This window comes from Caloenas nicobarica, chromosome 7 (genome assembly GCF_036013445.1).
Source record: "Caloenas nicobarica isolate bCalNic1 chromosome 7, bCalNic1.hap1, whole genome shotgun sequence".
NCBI classification, from domain to species: Eukaryota; Metazoa; Chordata; class Aves; order Columbiformes; family Columbidae; genus Caloenas; species Caloenas nicobarica.
In genome coordinates, this window is record NC_088251.1 from 6,240,003 (window position 1) to 6,262,091 (window position 22,089).

Consider the following 22,089-nt stretch of genomic DNA (forward strand, 5'->3'; position numbering starts at 1 on the left):
GCCTGGGAACAGGAAGAGATGGACACGGGTGACTTGAAATACTGTTGCTGTTTGGAAAGGTAGGGCAGGGGGATGAAAGTGGAGAAAGCTGGAAGTGGAACAGAATCATTGATTAGAACCATAGACTAGTTTGGGTTGGAAGGGACCTTCCAAGCTCATCCGTAGCCATGAGCAGGGACATCTGCACCAGCTCAGGTTGCTCAGAGCCCCGTCCAGCCTGGCCTGGGATGTCTCCAGGGATGGTTCATCCACCACCTCTCTGGGCAACCTGGGCCAGGCTCTCACCACCCTCAGGGCCAACAATTTCTTCCTCATGTCCAGCCTGGATCACCCATTGACCTATTTGCAACAGGCCCTGCTAAAAAATCTGTCCCCTTCTTTCTTACAAGCCCCTTTTAAGTACTGACAGGCCCCAGTAAGGTCTCCCCGGAGCTGCTTCTCCAGCTGAACAGCCCGGCTCTCCCAGCCTGTGCTCCCAGCAGAGCTGCTCCAGCCTCGGGTCATTCCTGTGGCTGCTCTGGCCCGTGTGTGTCCTGTGCTGAGGAACCAGAGCTGGACACAGGGCTCCGGGTCGGGTTTCACCAGAGCAGAGGGGCAGAATCACCTCCCTCCACCTGCTGGCCCCAGCGAGGGGGGTCGGGTCGGGTCGGGGACGGGTGAACCCCCGCCATGGACGCGTTGCGTTTGGCGGTCCGTGTTCACCGCGGTAACATGGAAATGCTGCTGCTCCCCTCGCCCGCGGAGGAGCCGGGCCCGGCCCGTCAACCGTGCGAGCCCCGCCTGCAGGCCGGGGGCGCTGCCGGCACCCCTGGCCGGGCGGTGGGGCAGCCCCACGGCGGGCCCGGCAGCGCCCTGAGGCAGCGCCCTCAGGCCGGGTGGCGCGCAGGGCGCGGCCGCGGCGCCTGTGAGGAGGCGGCGGTTGGGGGGCGCCCCGCGGCTGAGGGGCCGCGCTGGGGCGGGGCGGGGCGGCTCCCTGAGGGGAGCGGGGAAGGCGCGGCCGCCCCCGCCGGCTCCGGGCAGCGGCGATGTTTAACCGGGCCGTCAGCCGGCTCAGCAGGAAGCGCCCGCCGTCAGGTAACGGGGAGCGTGGGGGCGGCGGCGGCAGGGGAAGGAAGGGCTGCGCTTCTCTTCCGAGCCAGCGCCGGGGAAGGAGAGCGCGGCCGAGCCCCCTCCCGGCGGCGGGGGCGCGGTGAGCGGCGGCGCTGGCCCGGAGCGCGGCTCCCGCCTTGTCGGCGGCTCCCGCCCCGCTGCGGGGAGCCCGGGGAGCCCGCACCCGGCCCCGCTTGGTGCTCAGCCGGGGCCGCGCCGGCTCCTCCGCCCGGTGCCGCGGTCCCCGAGCGCAGCCGCGCTGAGCGGGCTCCGGCGCCTCCGCGGGGCGGGTCGCGGTGCTCTGTGACCTGTCCCTCGGTTTTCACATCGCGGGGTGGCCCTGCCCGGGCCCTGGGGGCGGCAGGGGGGCCGTGTCAGCAGCCTGGTGAGGGGCATTAACCCCCTGCCTGGGGAAGAAGCGCCGTTCCTCCCGCTCCGGCTGCCGCGCCGAAGGGGGAACTGGATTCTGCCGGGGTTTGTGCCTCATCAGCCACATTTTAATTGCCTGTGGCTGCTATCGGTAGCGAGGCGATAGCCCGGAACGTCAGAGAGCGGTTGTTCAAGCTCTAAACTGACTTTGAAGAGTTTGCTTTTGGAGGGAGCGTCTTAAGCCGAAGTGGAAGTTCCTAAGGCATAATCAATGTGGGACTTGGCGGTTCCCCTGCAGACAGACCTCGTAACGTCTTTGTGCTGCTGCGGGACATCTCTGATGCTCTAAGTCGAAGGGGGAAATCCATATAATTACTGAAACAATTGGGGTAAAAGTTACAAACTCAGAATCCCAGAAAACAATACTACATTTTATAATGTGCAGTAAGAAGTTACAATCTTTCGAAGAAAAGCCAAACGCAGTTTTTGGCTAGAGGTGGTTTATTTTTGTTTGTCTGTTTGGGTGGTTTTTTAAAAGGATATATGTCTGGTGAACACTTCCAGAGATGCTGCAGAAGCGGAACGTCCCTTTAGTTTCCTTCCTTATAGTTAAAAGTGGAATCCAGTAGCCATCTGTTGTCAGAGACCGTCAAAAGAGGATGTTGAGGATCATGCTTTGAACAACCCGAGCGTGTGAAGGGCAGCACTTCTGTACTGAAAAGGTCTAAAATTCAGCTGCTACTAGGAAAAAATTGTTGTTTGAGGATTCATCCAGTGGTGCTTGGATACATGGAAAGTAAGGGAATTTTCCCCTTTCAGCTGCCTACTTATGAAGCTTCCCTGTGTTTCATAACCTTGGACTTATTAATTCCAGGCTGATGATTGTTGCTGGATAGGCATTCTGGTGACCATAGGAAAAGATAAGGTATTCAGAGTACTTTTAAATTAATAATAAAGGCTTGTGGCTCGCAGCTTCATGATCCAGGTGAAAACAGGGAAAATGCAGGTGGTGTGATCAGAAGTTCTTCAAGAAGAAATTGCAAAGGCTTTTCTTAATGTTGTATATTACTGTTTAAATATAGAATAAGTTTGTTGCCAGGCATTGGAACAGGCTGCCCAGGGCAGTGGTGGAGTCACCATCCCTGGAGGGGTTTAAAAGGCATTTAGACGAGGCTCTTAGGGACATGGGTTAGTGCTAGAGTTTGGTTATGGTTGGAGTCGATGATCCTGAGGGTCTCTTCCAACTGAAATTATTCTATGATTCTATGAATAAGGTATAAGCTATTTACATGGTGGTTTTGTTATATCTGCCGTTTGTGTGCCGCTTGTCTTTTTTTAAGGGGTTTGCAGAAAGTGTGTGTGGGAAAGAGGCGGTTAGAAGAGGCATTTAGGTATGGGCTGCGCTCAGCGGGATTCTGCGAAGTGTGTGAGTCCGTGCTGTTTGACCCGGTGCCACGCAGGCCACTGTGTCAACAGCTTGGGACTGACGGCAGCTCGGGAAACCCTGGCAGCGTGTAGCCCTTCTGGAAGGCAGATGGATTAGCGTGCCTTACTCAATTAGCTGCGTCTGAATCTCTAAAAGTTTTGAGTTTCCACCTTTTTTTTGTGCCCGTCGAAAGCAAGGGCCAGAACCGTGAGGTTTGACGTGCAAAGTTGTATGTATTGATGTTATTGGCACTTTCTGTGGTTTCAGTCCCAGTTCCTGTTTGGAGAATGCAAATGTTTGCCATTTTTGATCCCGCACTTCAGCTGATAATTACAGTGTTATTAGTGCTGCATTTACCATGATTCCCATTGCTTACAAAGAGCCTTTATCCCCAGGCTAATGCGGCAGCACTATCGTGTGATGCGAGAAGGCAGCTTCTGTAAGATTCTTTTCTAAAATAATGCTCCAGCTAATGTAACCACCTCTTTGTTGACTTAGCATAGGGTTCTTCTCCAAAATAGTGGTGCTGTTAAAGTGCTTGATCATTTACTGTTTGTAGAAGCAGCTGGCCACTGCACATCATGCAAGGGGTTGTGTTATAGTCGTACACTCAGTGGAAAGTTTGCTTCAGCAGAGACTCCATAACTGCTCCACTGTGTGTGTTTTGTCGCCTTTCTCTGCCTCTTGGTTTCTAACTCCTGTAAAAGATAGCAAGCGTGCTCCTACGACAGTAGGAAATGCAGTTAACGTATTTATCATCTGCTGTACGTTCTGTGTGTCACTTCTACAGAAATGTTGGTGGGAGAACTGCCATTTTGTAATACCCTTTTTGATGCACAAAATTATCTCCCAGTTTTCAGTAACAGCAAATGTCTGCCTTCCTCATTTAAACGATCATTCTAATGTATACATTTGGGTTGTTAGACATTGGTATCGAGCTTGTTATTTCCAACTGTATATTATATAACTTTGTCACTAGGTGATTTCAACAGGAGAAAGTTATCTTTATAAATAGCAAACAGAGATAAATAGGTTTCAGGAGGATCATTCATATAATTACACTTATTGCTGTATTCCCTTCTGAAATAAATTGTTCTAGAGTTTCAGTAAATTGTACTTCAGCAGAAGTATCGTTTCTAAGGTAATTTAGTAACGTGTTATGGCATATGGATTTGGGGATTAGCTTCTCGAGTCATTTGAGGGGAAAACCTCCTTATCTTTTAAGTTCTTAAAAAGATTCTAGAAATCGCACATCAAATCTGCTAAATTAAACCAACATTTGGAGTGGGAAGTTATGATGCTAATCACGGGAGTCACTTTCGTATTAGAAAAAAATGTTTGTGATGGCATATTTAATGGTATATAAGAAAAATACCTAGCAGTTTTAATATCCTCACAGAATTTCAGGGTGTTTCCTACTGTCGTTTATCACGTGCAGCCTATTTACATTTGCACTGAAGGGGAATGTTCATGTTTTATGGTGGTTGCAAAGGAACACTGGAGATAGGGAGGGAGAAAGCTCCATCAGTGCCGTGCCCAGCGCAGACCTGAGCCCTCCAGAGCTGGTGGCACATTCCCTGGTGTGGCCGTGGCCCTTGCCAGCCGTATTGTCCCCAGCACAGCTGGTAGGGTGGTACCATCCAGGCAATGTCCCCAGCAGGCACTTTGGATGCCATTACTGTGGTTTTTGGGGACTGCTCAGGACAAGAGCTGTGCTGCAGTACCTGCCGGCAGGACTTGAGAGTGTTCTCTGGCCTCTTGTGTTTATTACGTACCAGTGGTCCAAGGGTCCATCGTGACACCGCAGCTGGTGTCCCCAGTGTGGGCCGATGCTGGGAGAGGAACCCCGGGCTGAACTGGGGTTGCTGGTGGCACCCGCGCCGGTTCGGCAGAGCTCGCCTGCACCTGTGACACTCCAGAGCCTCTGCCCTGAGGAACTCCCGGCTTGAATAAGGCAGGCAAAGGATGAATGAAAGGGTTCTGATGGACAGGCAAGCGCCATCTCAGTGCCAGTACTTTAGGGGTTGCAGGGAGCTGGTTAAATGAGGAAAATAACTGGGTAACAGAGTCCTGGACGAGGAGGCTCAGCAGAATGGATGTTTGGGAGGAGTTGTGTAAGTCCTCCCTTCAAAGCCAAAATTTATTCTAAGGCTGTCGGAGGTGGAGAGAAGGAGAGCAGGGTCATAGGAGAGCGCAGGGTTTGGAGGGTGATGAAGAAGAACAGGGGGAACATAAACGGAGGATGGAGCTGGGCTGTGCTGGGTAGGCTGTGAGTGGGAGGAAACTGGGGTGAATGGTGGTTGGGAGGACAGAGACAAAATGAGACAGCAGCCAAAGCAGCATGAGGGGAAGCAGATTGATGTATCCCGGGTAGTGGAAGCACTTGTTCCAGCCTGTGTCTGCTCACCAGAAGTTTTTTTTAGGTTCTTGTGGCACTAGGCCTGCCCCGTATTGCATTGGCTCATTGAAATACGTGCTTCTCAAAGTAATCATTAAAGTCCACTTAAAATTTGGCTGGAAAAGAAATGCTAGGAATAAAATCACGCTCCCATGTGTTCTGTGCTAAATAATATATTCAATAAGGGAGTGGCCCGGTTCTTCAGGCCATTAGCAGCTGTACACACAGAGCTGCCATTCTGCTGGCAGGTGAGAGTCATCGTAACAAGACATTCAGGCTCCTCAGAGGTAATTGTGTTCTGCTCCAGTGTGCTTGGCTATTCCCACTTAAATCTCACCGATTTTACTGAGATTAGATGCCCAGATACTTTGAGTCAAGTTCCTAAAATAAATTTTGCAAGTGATAATCAAGAGCCACATCCTTTTGCATGAGAGGAGGGGAAACTGAGGCAGAGTTGCTGTACTCTTGTGTCATGTCTGAAGTCTGCAGCGGTGGTTTGGGGACAATCCTCGGGTTCTGACTCCTGACCTTGAACTAGCAGAATGTGTGTTTCTTATCCAGAGCTGTAGGTACACTTGCTGCTTTGGAGACCAATCTGTCACAGTCTTTACCCAAATTGGCTATGATCTTACATCCTGAAAGGTTTTGTGCGTTCGTTGTGTAAGAAATTTCAGGTTGGTGCTGTAGCAGCATCATAGAGTGAAAGCAGGACAGGCAAAGGAGAGGCAGGATTCACATGTGAAAAATGTAGCCTGCAGTGACCATTTGCTCGATCATTTTAGATACATTCCTTTCTTTTATGTCTGTATTTACTTGGGGCGTGAATGTAGATCTTTCAGTATTAGTCAATGGGTATGGAATCCACAGCTCCGGAACATTTACCTCCTTTCCTGTTATAAAAAAATCCTGTTCTTCTGTTATATTAAAAAACCCCAACCAAACAAACCAAAAAAAGCCCACAACCAACCAAACAAAAACCCCCCTCAATTAATGGAGAGGAGGAGGTGTTGGTTCATTTAAAACAGTGGTCCATCTCACCGTTAGAAAAACAAATAGACTCTGCAGGTCCCTACCAACCAAAACTCAGTAGGTTTTGCTGTCGTGCCAGTATTTTGTAGGGCTTTAACCTTCACATTTATCATTCTAGCTACCAGCTGAAAAGAGCATCTGATGATATATAGCTCTGCACAGATACTGTTTTGAGATACTTGCTAAGGTTTATCTTTGTGGTGGAGGAAGGGGTTTTTAGCAGAGCTTAAGCAGAAGTTACTGAGATCCAGATTTCCAATGAGTTGGTAGGGAGAAATGAAGGGGCTATAAAAATACAGAGAAGCTGTATTGATTACAGAAGGAGATCTGTGCACATTTCCAGGGTGTAGTGACCTGCAGTGGAGCTTGTAGCCCGACTCCTGCTGCCTTCCCTGGGTGTTTCAGGTGTGAGAAGAAGAGAGGCCAAGCGCTCGATGCCGGGCTTAGAGTTTTTCAGATCAGCAGTAAAATTCCTGGAGTCTTCCCAAGTAGTAGGTGTTCGGATGGGTATGCAGCAAACAATTTTTTTTGGCATCACCAGCCTTGGATGTAACGTACTTGTCCCTGCAACAGAAAAATTCAAAAATATATGCCATGTCTCCTATCTGTGAGAAGACCGGGTGGCAGGTAAGGTGTGGGCATAATCCAGAACACCTTGTAAAAGCAGAATTTCAGTGGACTTGAAAAGAAACAAGCAAACAGAAAAAAACACCCAAATACCACTTGCCCAATGAGCAGGTCGACTCGGCTGGAATGAGGCTCTTCTGCCAGCTGCCTTTCCTCCTGTTACACTGGGTTAACATATTGGACTTGTTCTCCTGCTAGACAAAGCATTATTTTTCTTTCCCTCTGTGCATTTTCTCAACCTTCAGTGATGATTCTTTCCTTAAAAATAAATTTCATGTGTGTGACTGTCCAGGATTTGGTTTATAGAAGCCAATGGTGTTGACAGTGCCAGAACAAAAGGCAAATGGTCCTTTTACTACACAGGCTGAGGTCATTGTGTTCCACATGCAAAAGGTGCCTGAACTCCTATAAAACAGTGACAGTGCCTGCTTATATGCTCATGAATTATCTAACTGCAAGGCATTTTTACCTCCTTACAGGCAAAGCAGAATTCAAATATGTGTGTGTGTTTATTTTCAGTTTTATGGTGTTTCCTTTAAAGAGAGCAGCTGTAGTCCAAGGGTGCAGAGGGCAATGGAAAAGAAATGCATGAGACATTAATCACTTCTAATGAACATGTCATATTTTTTTTTCAATTTTTTCCAGAGATAAATGATGGCGAGGGTCACCCAAGCAGCAGCCACCAAACCTTGAAAGGAACCTCAAAATGGGCTACGTCACTGGAGAACCTCCTGGAAGATCCAGAAGGAGTGAAACGATTTAGGGTTACTGTATTAATTATGGCTATTTATGTAAACTGAAATTAGGATTTAAAGCTGAATGAGTCTCAGCCTAAATGGTGCAGCTGTGCCAGTGCCGTGAGCACAGAGACACGTGTCCTTCTACATGCGTCCCCTGAGCAGAGGTGGCAGAGCTGGAGCTGTGCCATTTCCTATAGGAACAGGAATGAATAACTTGAGGATGGTTTTGCTGCACTGATAAAATGCACTGGGATAAAATGGTTTCCTGCCAGACTGGTTGGAAAAATGATGTAAACTGGAATTACAAAACGCTGTGATTCAAAATTCTTTTTTTTTTTTTTTAAAGTAATTTTGGTGCTATTTAATTCTCAGCATTACTTAATCTCTATTTTCTAACACTTCAAAGTGAAAACTGATGATCTCAGAACTATGAATGTTTAAGTCATTATTTTTTATAAAGAAATTTAATGTACATTTTTTCCCCATTTTAAAACATGTCTCACTTTTGGAGGAATGTGCTTTGTTTAAACACCATCTAGAGAATGCAAATACATCTTCTGCTTTAGTTTACTTAAGTTAATTTATTGCCACTAATGAGCATGTTTAGAAACACTTTGTAGAAATTTTACTCATTAAAAATCAGAAAGATACTAGATGATGAGAATCTCAAGTGATCTGTGGCTCTCGTTAAAATAGTTCATTATGCTTACCGGCAAATGAATTCATATATTTTTTGATTTCTCTTTGAGTAATGACTGTGGAATTGCTCAAGTTATTTAGGGGAGACTTAAGAAACTCTCGTTAGTTACTGATATTCTCTGAGATTAAAAGTAGCTCATCATTCTACTGGAATGTGCTTTTAAGTGCTGAATATATGGTTGTTTATTTGTGCCTCGGTGGTGTGTGGATGCACTAATGCAGTGGTTCTGTTACACTGTGTTATGTGGTAAAGCTGGCCCTAGGCAGCTTCTACTTTTAATAGTTATAGTAGGAAGAGAGAAAAACAATTGAGGAATGGGATCCTGATGTTTGTTTGTTTGTTTTTCTTTTCCCTAGGAATTTTTAAAGAAAGAATTTAGTGAAGAAAATGTTTTGTTCTGGCTAGCATGTGAAGAATTTAAGAAAACACAGGGAAAAAAACAGGTATGTTTCCTAGATAAATTTGACTTGTCACCAAAACTTACATAGCAGAGCTGGAGCTATAATGTTTCTGTTGCATAACGTGCTTCATGTGAGTTCAAATAAATATATTTCAAGGAATTGCACTGAAATCAGGGTGGTGGAATTGTTTGGAAACAAAGCCGGTTCCACTTAAAATCAAACCAAAATGCTGAAATCGTCAAGTTTCCCATGTTTTGAAAACTCTGAACATTTGTTGTTGCTTGGGAATAGCGAAAGGTCTAATTCAGCAACGTTGCATCATCTTGCTTGAAAATATAATGATGTTTCAGGATTTTTTTTAAAAGTATAGTGGAACATCAAAGTAACAAACAGCGCAAACAATATGTTTTATAACACCAAAATGAAAAGTTTTCCATATCAAATGGCAAGTCGCAAAATAAATTGAGGGTCCATTTGGACTTTTTGTGTAAATATTTTTTTAAATTGATATATACCTGCAATTTTTGTTTTCATCAAAGCTATATTTCTCTAGTAGAAAATATTCTGTTGAAAATTTTTCAACCAGACACCTCCAGTAATTTTTTTCCACCGCTTGGAACTTTAGATCCACCAGGAACACAGGATCCACTTTCACATTTAAGCTTTGAAGCCTATAGAGTCAGGCCTAAAATATGTACCATGCTTTGTTTGCTTGTTTCTGAAAAAGTTTTTGTGACTTTTTTTTTTTTTAAATGATACATTCCAAATTTATTTGATCTTTGAGATGAGGATTCTATGAGCATGAAATGAAGTAGTACCAAAACTCCAGCTGAGCATCACTGTCCATGAGTAAGGCTCCTGGATCCCATAAACCCTTTTTTTGAAATCCCAGCTTTACGCTTTTCATGTGTGCAGCTCTTGTTGCCAAAGGGAGCATTTTAGAAGGCAACGGGTGCCAATGTACGGCCCGTTTTGCACTCTTCTGGCCAAAGAAAATGGGGTAACGTGAGGTGAGGCTGGGAAAATGCCATTTAAACCTGGTTCAAATGGGACTGTACGTGCTTTGAGTAATGTCAGAAACATCAGGGAATAGGAATCAGGTGGGGAACTGGGCTCCTGGGGGGTTATAAAGTGCAGGTGTAAGAGGGCAGCTCTGCATCTGGATGACAGGATTCCTCTCTTAAGATAAAACACATATTATCAGCTCAAACTGTTTTCCAGCGGAGCACTTAATTTGCAGCAAAACAAATTTTTGAGAGGACAGTCTATTTCTGTAAATATTGTCTATTTTGCACTGGAAAAGCATTCTCCTCGAAACAATTTGCTTGTTTCAGTTGTGAATATTTTTTTTTGGTATCGATAAATCCATAAAAAATGCAAAACTAGTAATTTTTGCAAGAAGTAGCTGGAGTGAGGCTGGGAATGTGTGATATGTTGGGCTGGGGATCTACGTATTTTTGATTTTTCTCCCTAGTCCATTAAAATAATTTGTTTTCTGAGCTGGTGAAGCAAAAACCAGCATTACAGTCCATGACCAAATGGGAAGAACCCTTTGCTTTGTACAGAGCAGATATTTTCCTTTGTACCTCATACAGTGCCCTTACCAAGAGGTATATGTACCCTTTTCTTGATGCCTCTTGGGCAGGTATCAAACTGCATTTTTAAATGGAAATGAAAGTGGAAAATCCTTCTGTAAGGTCCCACATTTTGCAATGGGATTATAATAATATTTTCCCGTGCTAAATAATTTCTATCTCTTTAGCTATTTTAGGATTACGTGTGCTACTACAGGAAATGGTAAAATGATGTATAGAGATAGTAACTTAGTGAATTTTTGAATGAATTGCCAAATGAATGGACGGAGACTTGACTGGGTTCCATTTAGCTTAATTATTTAGTACCAATCATTACACGGTGTGGTCAATCTGGAGGCTGGGACTGCCAGAGCTATTAGAGCTGGCTCGAATAAATGTGCTTTAGAATGACACAGACTTACAGTAAAGCTACTGCTTATGGATGGCTTTGTTTAGATATTTTGCAAAGCTAGAAAAAGCACTAAAAATAGAAATCTTTCTAGTGTTTGTAATAGCATGAAGCATGAATTTGTCTTCTGAAAGTGACTCTTGCAGAAATCACTTTATATCTACTGTGAGCAAAGTATTCTAAAAAGAACGTTTTACTTATTTTATAACCTGTTTCTCATTAAAACTGGTTTACCACAGAAACTAGTTCTTAGACACTTAAGACTTTTGGTCAGATGAAGCTGATTTCAATTTAACCCAGATCGAATGGGATTTTTTTTTTTATCCTATTTTTAATGTATGAGATACACTTTTCATTACTTGACATGAGAGTGTTAGCATAGGGTTTTTCTTGGTGAGTTTAAACTTGCACAGTATCCATTGTGCCTCGTGTTGTTGTCATCCCTTCTGCGTCAGCCTGGAGTGGTGTTTGGTTTTGTGTAGGCTGGTTAGCTCAGTAAATGTGTCCTTCCCCGCTGTCTTTTCTGCTCTACGCAGGTAGATGCAGGCTCACCCTGCTCCTGCTTTTTTTGTTTGCAAACTGTCTAACTGCATTATTGGCGTTCTAAGAAAAGATTCTGGGCCTTTCCTCGAGGCTTATGAAGTTTGGTTCAGTTGTTACTCTAACCACAGTCATGTGGGCTCTCCCTAGCAGCTGACTTATATCAAGACAACACAGGCAGATCTTGCCAGATGCCGTGGAGATACGGAGATAGGTCCAGATGCTGTGGACATATGGAGATAGGTCTTTTCCGTTCCTTCCTCGTGAACGCGAAGCACTGTGCAGCCCCAGATCACAGGAGCAGAGGGAACGCTGGCGAGGAGAACCCAGGCTCTTGGCTCTTGTGTTGGCTCTAGGCAAGTGGTGGGAACGCTTAGTCAGGAGAAGACAGAAATGGAGTTCAGACCAGACCACTCCAGGAGTTTGTTTGTTTTCCTTTTTGGGTGAGCTAATACAAAATGTGTGTGTGTTTCAAGGAGCAGGGGAGATTTTTCAGCATCTGCAGAGCTAGGAAGCAAGAAGTTACTCTGCCCCTCAGCTCAAGACATTTAAAAATTTGATATTCTTTCGCTATCATTCCTTTAAAAATGAAGTTAAAATAGAAGTGTAATTTTTAGCAAAGATTGAGGAAGGAATTAAGTCTACTTGTAGCAGTGAGCTCTGCTGCTACCCGTATGGCCTTCGTCTTAGGACACATTTAATTTTTGAAATGGGAGTGGTGGGGATAAGTGAAAAAAAATTAAATATTTTATTTGAGTTATTCCTATGCTGTTGCATTTGTGACTGTTAATGAAATAAACAACGTGTCCATTGTGCTACTTTCCAAGGTTTAAATGTTTCTTCTTTTGCAGCTGAGCTTTAAAAATAAATTACAGATTATAATAAATGCTTCAAACAACAGGGAATCTTTTCAGATATTGCTGAAACCTGCCAAAATACCCGTGTCAGGAAGTTTTATAGAGAACAATTTCAGAACAAAGTATACCTAGTCGAAAGTTTCTTCTGTGACTTCCCATGCGGAACATGGCAATGGTTAAGCAGGACTGGGTAATGCTGCACAGCTGCTCGCTGCTGGAGCCTGTTCTGATGAGCATCTGGGACTCCCATTCACCTCATTTGGGAGCCACACATGCTTGAGAGCTGAATCTGACCTTAGGAAAGGAAGTGGGAAGGAATATTTTATCCACTTGAAATAGCGAGGGGGTTTTCTGTAGACAAAACTTCATATTCCAAATGGGAATTTGGCACAGATGCTGGGGCGAGCGCACAGATATAAGTGGAAAGTGCCAGAAATCTTTTAATAACCACCTGTGAACAAGATCTCAGTCGAAGTGTTGTTTAAATTCCAGAGTAGAGTCCCCTGTGCAGAGGCGTTAGTTTTAGGCTGACACAGAACAGAGAATGCCACCCACTGAATGGGGACCATCGCTGTCTCCTCTGCCTGAACCTGGCTCTCCCTGGATGTCATTTGGGGGTGTATAAATATACTGGCAGCTTTAATTGTACTCTCCTTTTTTATTTTTTAAATTATTGTAGTTAAACTGATGCTCTACTACTGAAGCATAGATGTAGCGTAACTTGTTCCGCGTGCAGAACTTGCAATGTTTAGCTATGCATTTCCATATTTCCCCATTACTATAAAGTCAGGTCCCCTGCACCTCCCCAACGACCCCTTCTCCCTACCACAGCTCTTCCTTTCTTTGTCATTCTTCCCCACAAAATCCAGAGATCCTCCCCGTTTTGCCAACCTCCCACACAATCCTCTTGTTCCTCCCAAGTTCTTTAAACTTCCTCCCATTACTTCTAGTTTCGTGTTCCCCCGCAAACCTTCCTCTGCTCATTCTCCACAGCGCCCAGCTCCGTCCTGTGTTCCTTGGGCAAGCAGCACCTTGAGTTGTGGCTGACGTGGAGCTCTGTGTGTGTTAATTAGCCAGCAGCTAATTACATGCTGGCAGTTTGAGTAGATAACTTCTGAACATATACTGCAGTTTTTCCCCTTGGTGAATGCTGCTTTTTCTCTCTCTTTCCTCTCCCTTGCCACTCTTTTCCATCGGATCAGTGGGAGAGTAATTATTTTGCAGTCCCTTGCCCCTCTCTTAAATGTGGTTGAAATTGGACAGCAGTTTCAAAAGTTATTTAGGTAGGACAGACAGACGGTACAATCACTTATACCTGCTCATTTGATAATAGCTATAGGTACCTTTACTGTGTCTGCATTAGGGCATTAACTTTACCTGTTAAAACAGTCACCTGTCTGATCAATTGGATTAATTGCTCATTTAGAACAGACGTCGCTGAAGCGGTCCTACCTGATCTGTGAAACTGGAAAGACAGGAAAATGTTAAAAACACTTCAGTGTGACCTAATGCACCTGACACATGATGTTTTAACCACCAGATGAATAATCTGTTTTAAAAAAGAATACTCCTGGAAAATGTGTGTCCCCTTCAGCAGTGACAGAGTTAACACTTTAGCCCTTGGGAACTGTCAGACACATGTAGCTTTTCTTCTAATTATCCCCAAATGTTGAGTCTCAGCTATAAAACATGAAAGAAATTCTGTGACTCCTTCATGGGCAGGGGTTTAAATGCTTCCTCCTTCAAGCCCACTTCCCATCAACGACGTGGTTTGTGCTGGGCTGGGGTTATGGTTGCTCATGAGACGTGTGATGGGGAACACCAACAAGTACCCACGGCTGGGGATCTGGCAGTGCCTGCTGCTGCGCAGGCTTTGCTTTCAGCGTTCGAATTTCAGATTGCAGCAGGGAGGCTTGCCTGCTGCCTGGGCTTAGCTCTTTGTTTCTCCCTGGCTTTCTCTTATCTGACCTTCTGATTGAGAGGGAGCTAGTATTTAATTTTGGAGGATTGTGGCCGTTCGTTTACTACTTTGAAGCTTAGAGATGCTAGGCAGGGTCAAAATGTTATCGCTGTTACTGATTTATCAAGAGAAGAACACTGGATTGCAGAAATCAGGGCAAACACCAACAAACTGCTTTATGAGAGTCACACCTACCCTTATTTTTCAGCTTTTAGAGACTCTTGAGAGTCTTAGCTTTACCATTAGCAAAAAAAATGCCTGTTGGTTTTTCTTTCTTTTTAATCGTGTAGTCAGTTTTGCATGTGAGCTGCTCTGAGGTAAAAACATAGTTATGACAAAGCATGTAGTATGACAAGGTTATCTGGAAGTAGCTCAGATTATACATTGATTTTTCCTTAGTTTTGTCTTGCAGTAAGTTTCCACAGTGTTTTTCCCCCCTGTGTTCCTTGCGCATGCTGGTTATCTGTTAGTAAAAATAGTATTTTAAGTAGTGAAGACATGGCTTAGTTGATGATGCTGAGCAGTTCTACACTGGATTCTCAGATTCAAACATCACAACCTTCTGTTAGTAACCTAAGTGCCTAATACCAGTAGCTTCACTAATGTCAGTGCAGGAGTTGGCCTGTAGAGATGTTTTTCCTCCTGTACAAATGAATATACACAAATAAGCTAATCCATGTATATTTGTTTATATTTGTTTTGTTACTTGTTTTCATTTTTAATTCAGACTATGTTTTGGTTTCAAGATGTGAACCTCAAGAAGTAAGCGACCCAGAGCGTTCCCCAACAAAACATTAACAAATACAAATAATATTCCCACAGCAAATAATTCTTTGAATAAATATGTCCTTTCGCAGATGCAAGAAAAAGCTAAAGAAATCTACATGACTTTCCTGTCCAGTAAAGCTTCCTCCCAAGTCAATGTTGAAGGACAGTCCCGGTTGAATGAGACCATTTTGGAGACACCTCACCCTCTCATGTTTCAGAAGCTCCAGGACCAGGTAAAGCTATTTTCTTCAATAACACAGTTTCTGTAGGTTTTTTTCTGCTTTAAATGGACTCTGCTTTTGAAGCATAAGCTAGGGTAGGAAAATCAGGAATCTGCCTGCTGCTGCCTGTGGTGTGGATTGAATAGGTGGACATGGAGCTGGGTCGCTTCCTTATGGGGATATTAATGCAGCTACTCTAAGGGTGGGTGCACCGTCCTCCAGGTTCTTGGCCCTGTCAAACTAGGGCCAATTAGTTAAGTAACTGCACTAATTCCAGTTCAGGACTTCCCTGGAAAATTGGACAAAGTTTTCTCCTGGATTCCTCTGCCGGTAGCTTGAGAATCACCGAGCTGACCAACTTTGTGCCTACGTTTTCCTGTGTGTTCTCTTGCGCTGAGTCACTGCTGATGTTTGTTTCTGTAGTTGCCACTGGTTTCCCGGAGAGCTCAAGATTCTTCACTTTCCTTTGTTTTGTTATTTATATTGATATGAATATAATGCAATTTCCTGAAAAGCCTCCTTTTCTGTAACACACAAAGCTTAGAAGAGGAGTTGGTATCTGCTTTGCCTCTTCCTATAGATCGTGGGAGACTTGGTAGAAATTAGGTGACGTTTAGCAGGCATGTCCTTTGGTGGTAAATTTTCTTAATATTTAGCTTATTTTAAAGCATAACTTATGAAGTGAGTCATTCTTATCTGCAGCTTTCCAGCACTTGCAGTCTGTACTATTTTTGATTTCTGTCCCATCCTCAGTACTACCTGTATTTTCCATTTGGTTATTTTCTTTTATGGAGAAACAGCACACTGATTTAATAGTGTTTTCAACCCATTTCACATCAGGTACTGAATACATTAGTTGGGCACTGGCTGGGTCAGTTGAAATGATCTGAGGAGCAAAGGCTCTGCTGCCTTTTAAGCATGTTCGAGCTTGTTAGCAGTGGAAATTTCTGAAGCTCAGTTTCCATGTGAAGAAGCAAAATTTTTCATGGAAGAACTTTAGACTTGGGGGAAGGGAAAGAAGAATGTTCTAGTTAATCTAAGCATTGCGGTTCAGGGTGGGTGATCATGAGAGCGAAGCTGGAGAAACTACTGGAGTTAAAATGGTTGGCAGCTTTACAAATGAGCATCCACGTGAGCAGCCAGGGGTTAGTAATACCTGAACTGAAAACATGCTGGACCAGTGGTAGAGGAGCCCCACTGGTGTGGGAAGAAAGTCTGTGAACTTTTAAAACTAGATGCAGAGCATTTATGGATTGTTGCAGGTTTCCACTGCTTGAAGCTTCGGTTTATTGCCGTTGGATACTAGCTCCGGAAGAGTTATGGTCTTCTCTAGTTTTCAATCCTTATAAAGTTATGAAGAAGAACAGTGTTAACTCCTGCTGGCACTGTGTGTCTGAAGTATAAAAAGGCACAGCTTGGAAGCTGCAGTCTGATCTACAGTGTTACTGGTAACTGGCACTTCAGTTCTGCAGAGACCTACTGGTTTAGCTGGGGCTACTTGTGGAGTGTGGTTTTGTGCTCATGGCCTTAAACAAATGGCTTGGAGGCAGTCGTTGGTGCTGAACGAAGTGGTGTTAGAGTGGTTCACAGAAATCTGTAGATTTCAAAATACTTGTGGGGTAAATGTTCCTACTCCAAGGAGGCGATGAGAGGTGGGGAAGGAAAAACATTATTCTGCTTTTGCACGTGTTTATAAAGTCTGTCCTGTGCATTTGACTGAAGAGACTTTGCAGCAGACTCCGATCTTACAGTGCTCCTTCTCTCTGAGAGATGCTTTAAATGATACCAGGAATGAGAAGTTTCCAAGTTCTTACAGCATTTTAACAGGTGATGTCTTCCTTAGAATTTTTTTTCCCTTGAGCTGGTTGGATATATTTAATCGTATTGTAGTTAACCAAAGCCACGAGGTGTAATTTGACTTTGCTTAACTGCATTGATTTGGGTCTACATTGAGAGGGTGTTTTGGGATTCTTGGTCTTCCAGCATGTAGCTTATAAAGCAAGAGTTCCACTGTTTTAAACATGAACTTAACTATGTAAACAAACTATTAGTAAAATGCTTCATGTAATTTATTTGCAAGGGGGATATTACAGCAAACGTACAGACAAGAGCAGTCAAGTTTTGTGTGTTTGCCTTTGTACAATTCCTTGAAGATGTGAAATGAAAAAGCACTTTGAGATTATTACTTTTTTTCCCCTCCTAACAAACAGTTGTATTACCTGGTTGCATTATCAGTTAGAAATGAGGCCTGTAAAGGTAAAGCCCCATTTATCCACACATAGATTATCCACACATGCAGGTCAGAATCCAGAAATTCCTCTTGGAAATTTAGTTACTCTGAGTATCATAAAATGTAATCAGTCATGAAGCATGACTCAGAGAGGCTCTGCCAGTGAAATAATAGGCAGAGAGTGATGTAGGCTTTGGTTTTGCCTTAATTACAGTTTTGAGGTTTACTTTTTTCCTTCCCCTCTGTTTCAAGACCAAGCAAAATATAGTCCTGACCTTGACACCTGAACAGATTCCAGGCTCCTCTCCCAAGCCCTTTTGTTTTCAGAAGACTCCAAATGAGTTCTAGTGCTTTTTTTTTTTTTGCCTGAAATGAGTATAAATAGAAGAGAAAGCAGTTGTGTTGAGGGATGAGCCTGAACTCAAGCCCTGGGAGAGAAAAACTGTGCTGGCTGTGGGAAGAAGGGCAGGTCTTGGGCTAGTGAAAAGCCTCATGGCACAGATTTAATCACCAGTGTTAAACTACATTTTAAGTGGCAAATTACATCTGTACCGGATCAGCTCTTTGTGGCAGGTACCTGCGACCTTTCTAATTTGGCCTGAGACTGGTTTGGGCATTTGGTTGTGTAGCAGTCTAAAAAGGATGGGAAGATTGATGTAAGTTTAAGAAACGTTGGTAAAACCAGTTGTTTCTGTCTAGATTCAGTTTCCAGTTTCAGAATTTGTGTAAATTATTTAAAGGCTTTTCTTAATTACCTGTTTACTTAGGTCATTGTTTTGTGTTTTTTCCCCTCCTACCAGATATTCAATCTCATGAAATATGACAGCTACAGCCGCTTCTTAAAATCAGACATATTCCTAAACCATAAGAAGTCTGAGGAGCAAGAGGAGAATTCACCAGAGGCTCAGACTGCAGCTAAAAGAGCATCAAGAATTTACAACACATGAGACAATCGATCTCTCCAGGAGAGGCAATACAATAACTAAATTACACTCAGGAACAGTCTAGATTTATAGCAGTTGCATTTAGGGCTTGAAAAGCTCAAAACCTTTTTAGGAGATACTTACCTTCTTAATTGCTTGAATGACTAATTGTTTTTGCATGATAGCTAATAAAAAAGCACCTGTGGAAAGACTGTTTCCTAGCTCGAAGGCTGAGGTGTTCCTCCATAGCGTGAATTGAATATTTCACAAGTTAAAATGCTTTCAGTTTTTGTATTTTCTTTTGTGAGGCATCATCATGATGAGAAATGGGAGATAGGGTGTTGGGTTTTTTTTTTTTATTTTTGCCTTGTAATTTTTATTTGTGACCAGCTTTCACAACCTGGGTTGCTGGGAGAAGCTATTGAGGAGTATGTTTCGTGTTACTTTGTGGATGGGTCATTCATAGCAAAGTGAATCATGAAGGGACAGCATCTTTCAGGGTTAAACTCAGTAGAATCCAATCCCTTCCTATGGAACTTTGTTCTTTCAAGATAATATCTTTTTTGCTTTGCCTTTATTGTTGCGTCAAAACACTTCTCCAGCCATGATTTTAATTTCTGAATTTCTTAAATTTCCCCTATTGTTTTGCAGTAGACAATCACTTTCTTCAGAGGATGGAATAACCTGTATTCCCTTGGGAACAAATGCTAAGATGAGAGAATCTCTGAAGAACAGCCGTTAGGAAACCTGATGTTAATATCTCTCTCTGGGCACCTTGATTTTGGCAAAGCTTGACCAGGGTTTGTCCTGCCTGTCAGGGTAACATCAGGGGCAGATACTGGTATTGGGAAGCATCTGATCTTCCCTGTGTCTCCTGAGTGATCCTGCTCTGTGTGGCAAGAATATTTTGGCAAAGGACCAACCAACAAAGTCTGGCTTTGCTTTGCTAAAATCTTTGTACTAAAATTGTCCTGCCTAATTTTATTTGCCCAAGAGAAGTATTTCGTGGTTTCCTAATTGTAACTTTTGATAGCTGCAGTGGAACGAGGGGTCGATGTTGTGTTTTAGCCATTCTGATGTTAAAAGCTTGAGAGGAAGGGGGATTTATTTCTGCCCAGAGCAATCAAAGATGAAATGTCAGGGTGATAAAGGAAGACGCTCCCAATGAGCCTTTCATATCATCCTGGGACTGTGTCAGAGCTGAAAAGCACATTTTGGCATACAGTTTTTCGTGTGTTCATATATTTTTGAATTAATTCTCTGCAACATTACTAAATTGCAATTTAAATTGGGAAAGTATATTAGCTACATGCTCTGTTTACAAGCTTTGCAGCTTCTGCTGTTCCACATTCTCTTGTCGTTTACTCTTTCATTTTTTACATGGCTTTTCTTGAACTTTTGTTGATGTGCTGGCTAATCTAAATGCACAGTTAGCTTTTGGTTGGTTTATAGTTCTTTTTTATTGGGAAGGCCAGATACCTTTTATACATCACTGTCACTATCAATGTTTTTAAAACTAGGTCTAGGTTGTCATTTTTAAGGATGCAAACTCCCTTGGTAGACTTGATTATTTCTTTAACTCTGAGCCACTCTTGCAGGTAATGTGTAAAGACAATAGTCTCCATGGGCTCTTCCCTAGTTAGATGTAAGAGCAGGAGCAGGAGTTCAATTTCTTCCCCCAGAGCTAAATGGCCTGTTCATTTTTAGGAAATCAAAGAGGAGGACAGTGCCTCCATATGCATGTTTTAAAAAGTAATTCTTATGCACTGAGTGTTTTCTAAAGATGTAATGGTGAAGTCATCCTTTCAGTGGTATTTGACCTCATGCTTAAGTTGCATTTCAGTGTTTTACTGGATAGGAACCAAGTGAGCACGTGTGTGAACCCTTTTGTCGTGATGGGTCCTATGAGATGAGACCATCCAGTTCTGGATTTGGCAACCATTTGTAATCTCAGAATTATCTCTTTTGAAAATTCACCGTAATAATGAACTCGTAACACCTGCTGCAACAGAGGATGGAACTTCTGATACTTTTGAAGTCCTTGGGAGTGGGCAGCTTGAACGCGTTTTGGAGTTGGGATTTGTCTCTTCCCAGTAATTGCAGCTGAAGTCTTAGTGATAGTGAAAAATCCGGGATGGGAACCTTCATGAAAGAAATGCAGAATGAGCTCTTACCACATTCATCACATGGATGCACAGTAGATTCATTTTTAATCATATTGATTTTAAAAATGCATGAGTAAGGGAGCAGAGTCTTTGACTATCATGTTTTAAAATAATAATACTAGTAAAAAATAAAACCAGAAGCTGTATGAACAATGGCAGGGCATTAAAGAGAGAAAATACTCATTTGTAGCTGCTTATAAACATTTTCCTTGGCATTATGCTCCTTGTCAGGCGCTGTATTATTTGCTTGTTAAGAGCAAATGCCCCGTAGGAGTAGACACAAAGGTGCTTTACGCTACTACCAACCAAAAGATACTCAAATGGAAACGTGTTTCTTAGCAGCATCTCAATGCCTGTGATGTTTATTTCAATACCTGCGATGTTTCTAAGATAATATACCTAAACACACAAAATTCTTAACCTTTGACTTGCTATTTTGCCTTATCGGTAAAGAACTCGTTGTCCCACTGGCTGTCTTATTTGTGGTGTTTGGTTTTGGTTTGTTTTTTAGAAGAAAACCAACAACTAGACTTGTAAGGTGCAGAAATAAAAGGTTTTTTTCCTATCCATTAGATTATCTGCATTTTCCAGTAAAAGAGCGAAGTAAAACCGTGCAAGCAGAGGTTTGTCATTGCAGCATGTATATATGTGGAGAAGGTTATTTTGCTTCTGTTGATATTATCACTGATCAGACTTAGAGAAAATGTCATATATTTCACAATGTGGCATAGAACAAATGTGCACAGACAGAAGAACTGAATTTCCCTGTAAGAAAATCCTGCATCCCAGGAACAACTGCAAACATTGCATCGAACCTCAGGCTTTTAAGTGCGTAGGTGGAGCTGCTTTGCATAGACATTAAGATGGGATCTGCTCCTTTTTGTAGAACTTACGCTGAAGGTGTGAGCACAAAAAGCAAGCAAGAGAAGTTTCATGCCTGATTGCCTGCCTTAAACTCTACCCTATTCTGTGTTTCTCAGCTGAAAATTAAAATATTCTGCAAATACACCCAATCCATGTGCTGGCAGTTGTTTTATGTTTCGAACACACTTTGAGCCAAGATCACTTCGTATCCCATAGTTATCCCATTTTCTGTTTTTTGTCCCTGTTAACGCAGTTGCTGACATTCTGTCACAGCGTGTTTGTCCTTGGAGGGCAGGAGGGTGGGATGACACGGTGGGTTTCACTTCTCAGTGAGCTGTTGTTTGAACAAAACACAGAAAGTCACTTGAACAGCAGAAGATGCGTCTTGTACCTTCTTCATCTTCTCCCGTTTCTCTGTTCCCGTTGCATTTCTTCTGTCGCACCTGCTTCTAGTCGCTAACACACTGGTGGGGAGAAAAGGAGGGTTTGAAAAACCTTAGGGAGAGAGAGAAAAAGGTTTGAATATTCAGGGTTGGATAAAAGTTCAGAACATATTTATATCTTTACTGAAGATTCAGATTGATTTCAAGTGGGTAGAATTTGCATCTGGGTTAAAAACTAATTAGGTCTGTGATGCAGAGAGAGGACCCAAATTGTTCTGTGATTCTATGGCTGAAAATGGATTTATTCCCCCTTTTATAAATTGTTCATAACTTTTAAAATCCTAAAACAGAGCAGCAAGTCTTACAAAGTCACCCAGTTTTGCCAAGTATCTTCCCCCTGCCACACCAGAACGATT

The 22,089-nt window shown here is 43.1% G+C and overlaps 1 protein-coding gene across 1 annotated transcript; it reads left to right on the plus strand.

The window, feature by feature from the left end:
• The first annotated feature begins 903 nt into the window (after positions 1-903).
• RGS10 (regulator of G protein signaling 10) lies at positions 904-21,432 on the plus strand. Its single transcript, XM_065638851.1, has 5 exons — positions 904-1,074; positions 7,584-7,702; positions 8,735-8,821; positions 14,977-15,120; positions 18,139-21,432. Exons 1-5 carry the CDS (start codon positions 1,026-1,028, stop codon positions 18,283-18,285), a joined length of 546 nt encoding a protein of 181 aa, XP_065494923.1. The 5' UTR covers positions 904-1,025; the 3' UTR covers positions 18,286-21,432.
• Positions 21,433-22,089: the final 657 nt, after the last annotated feature.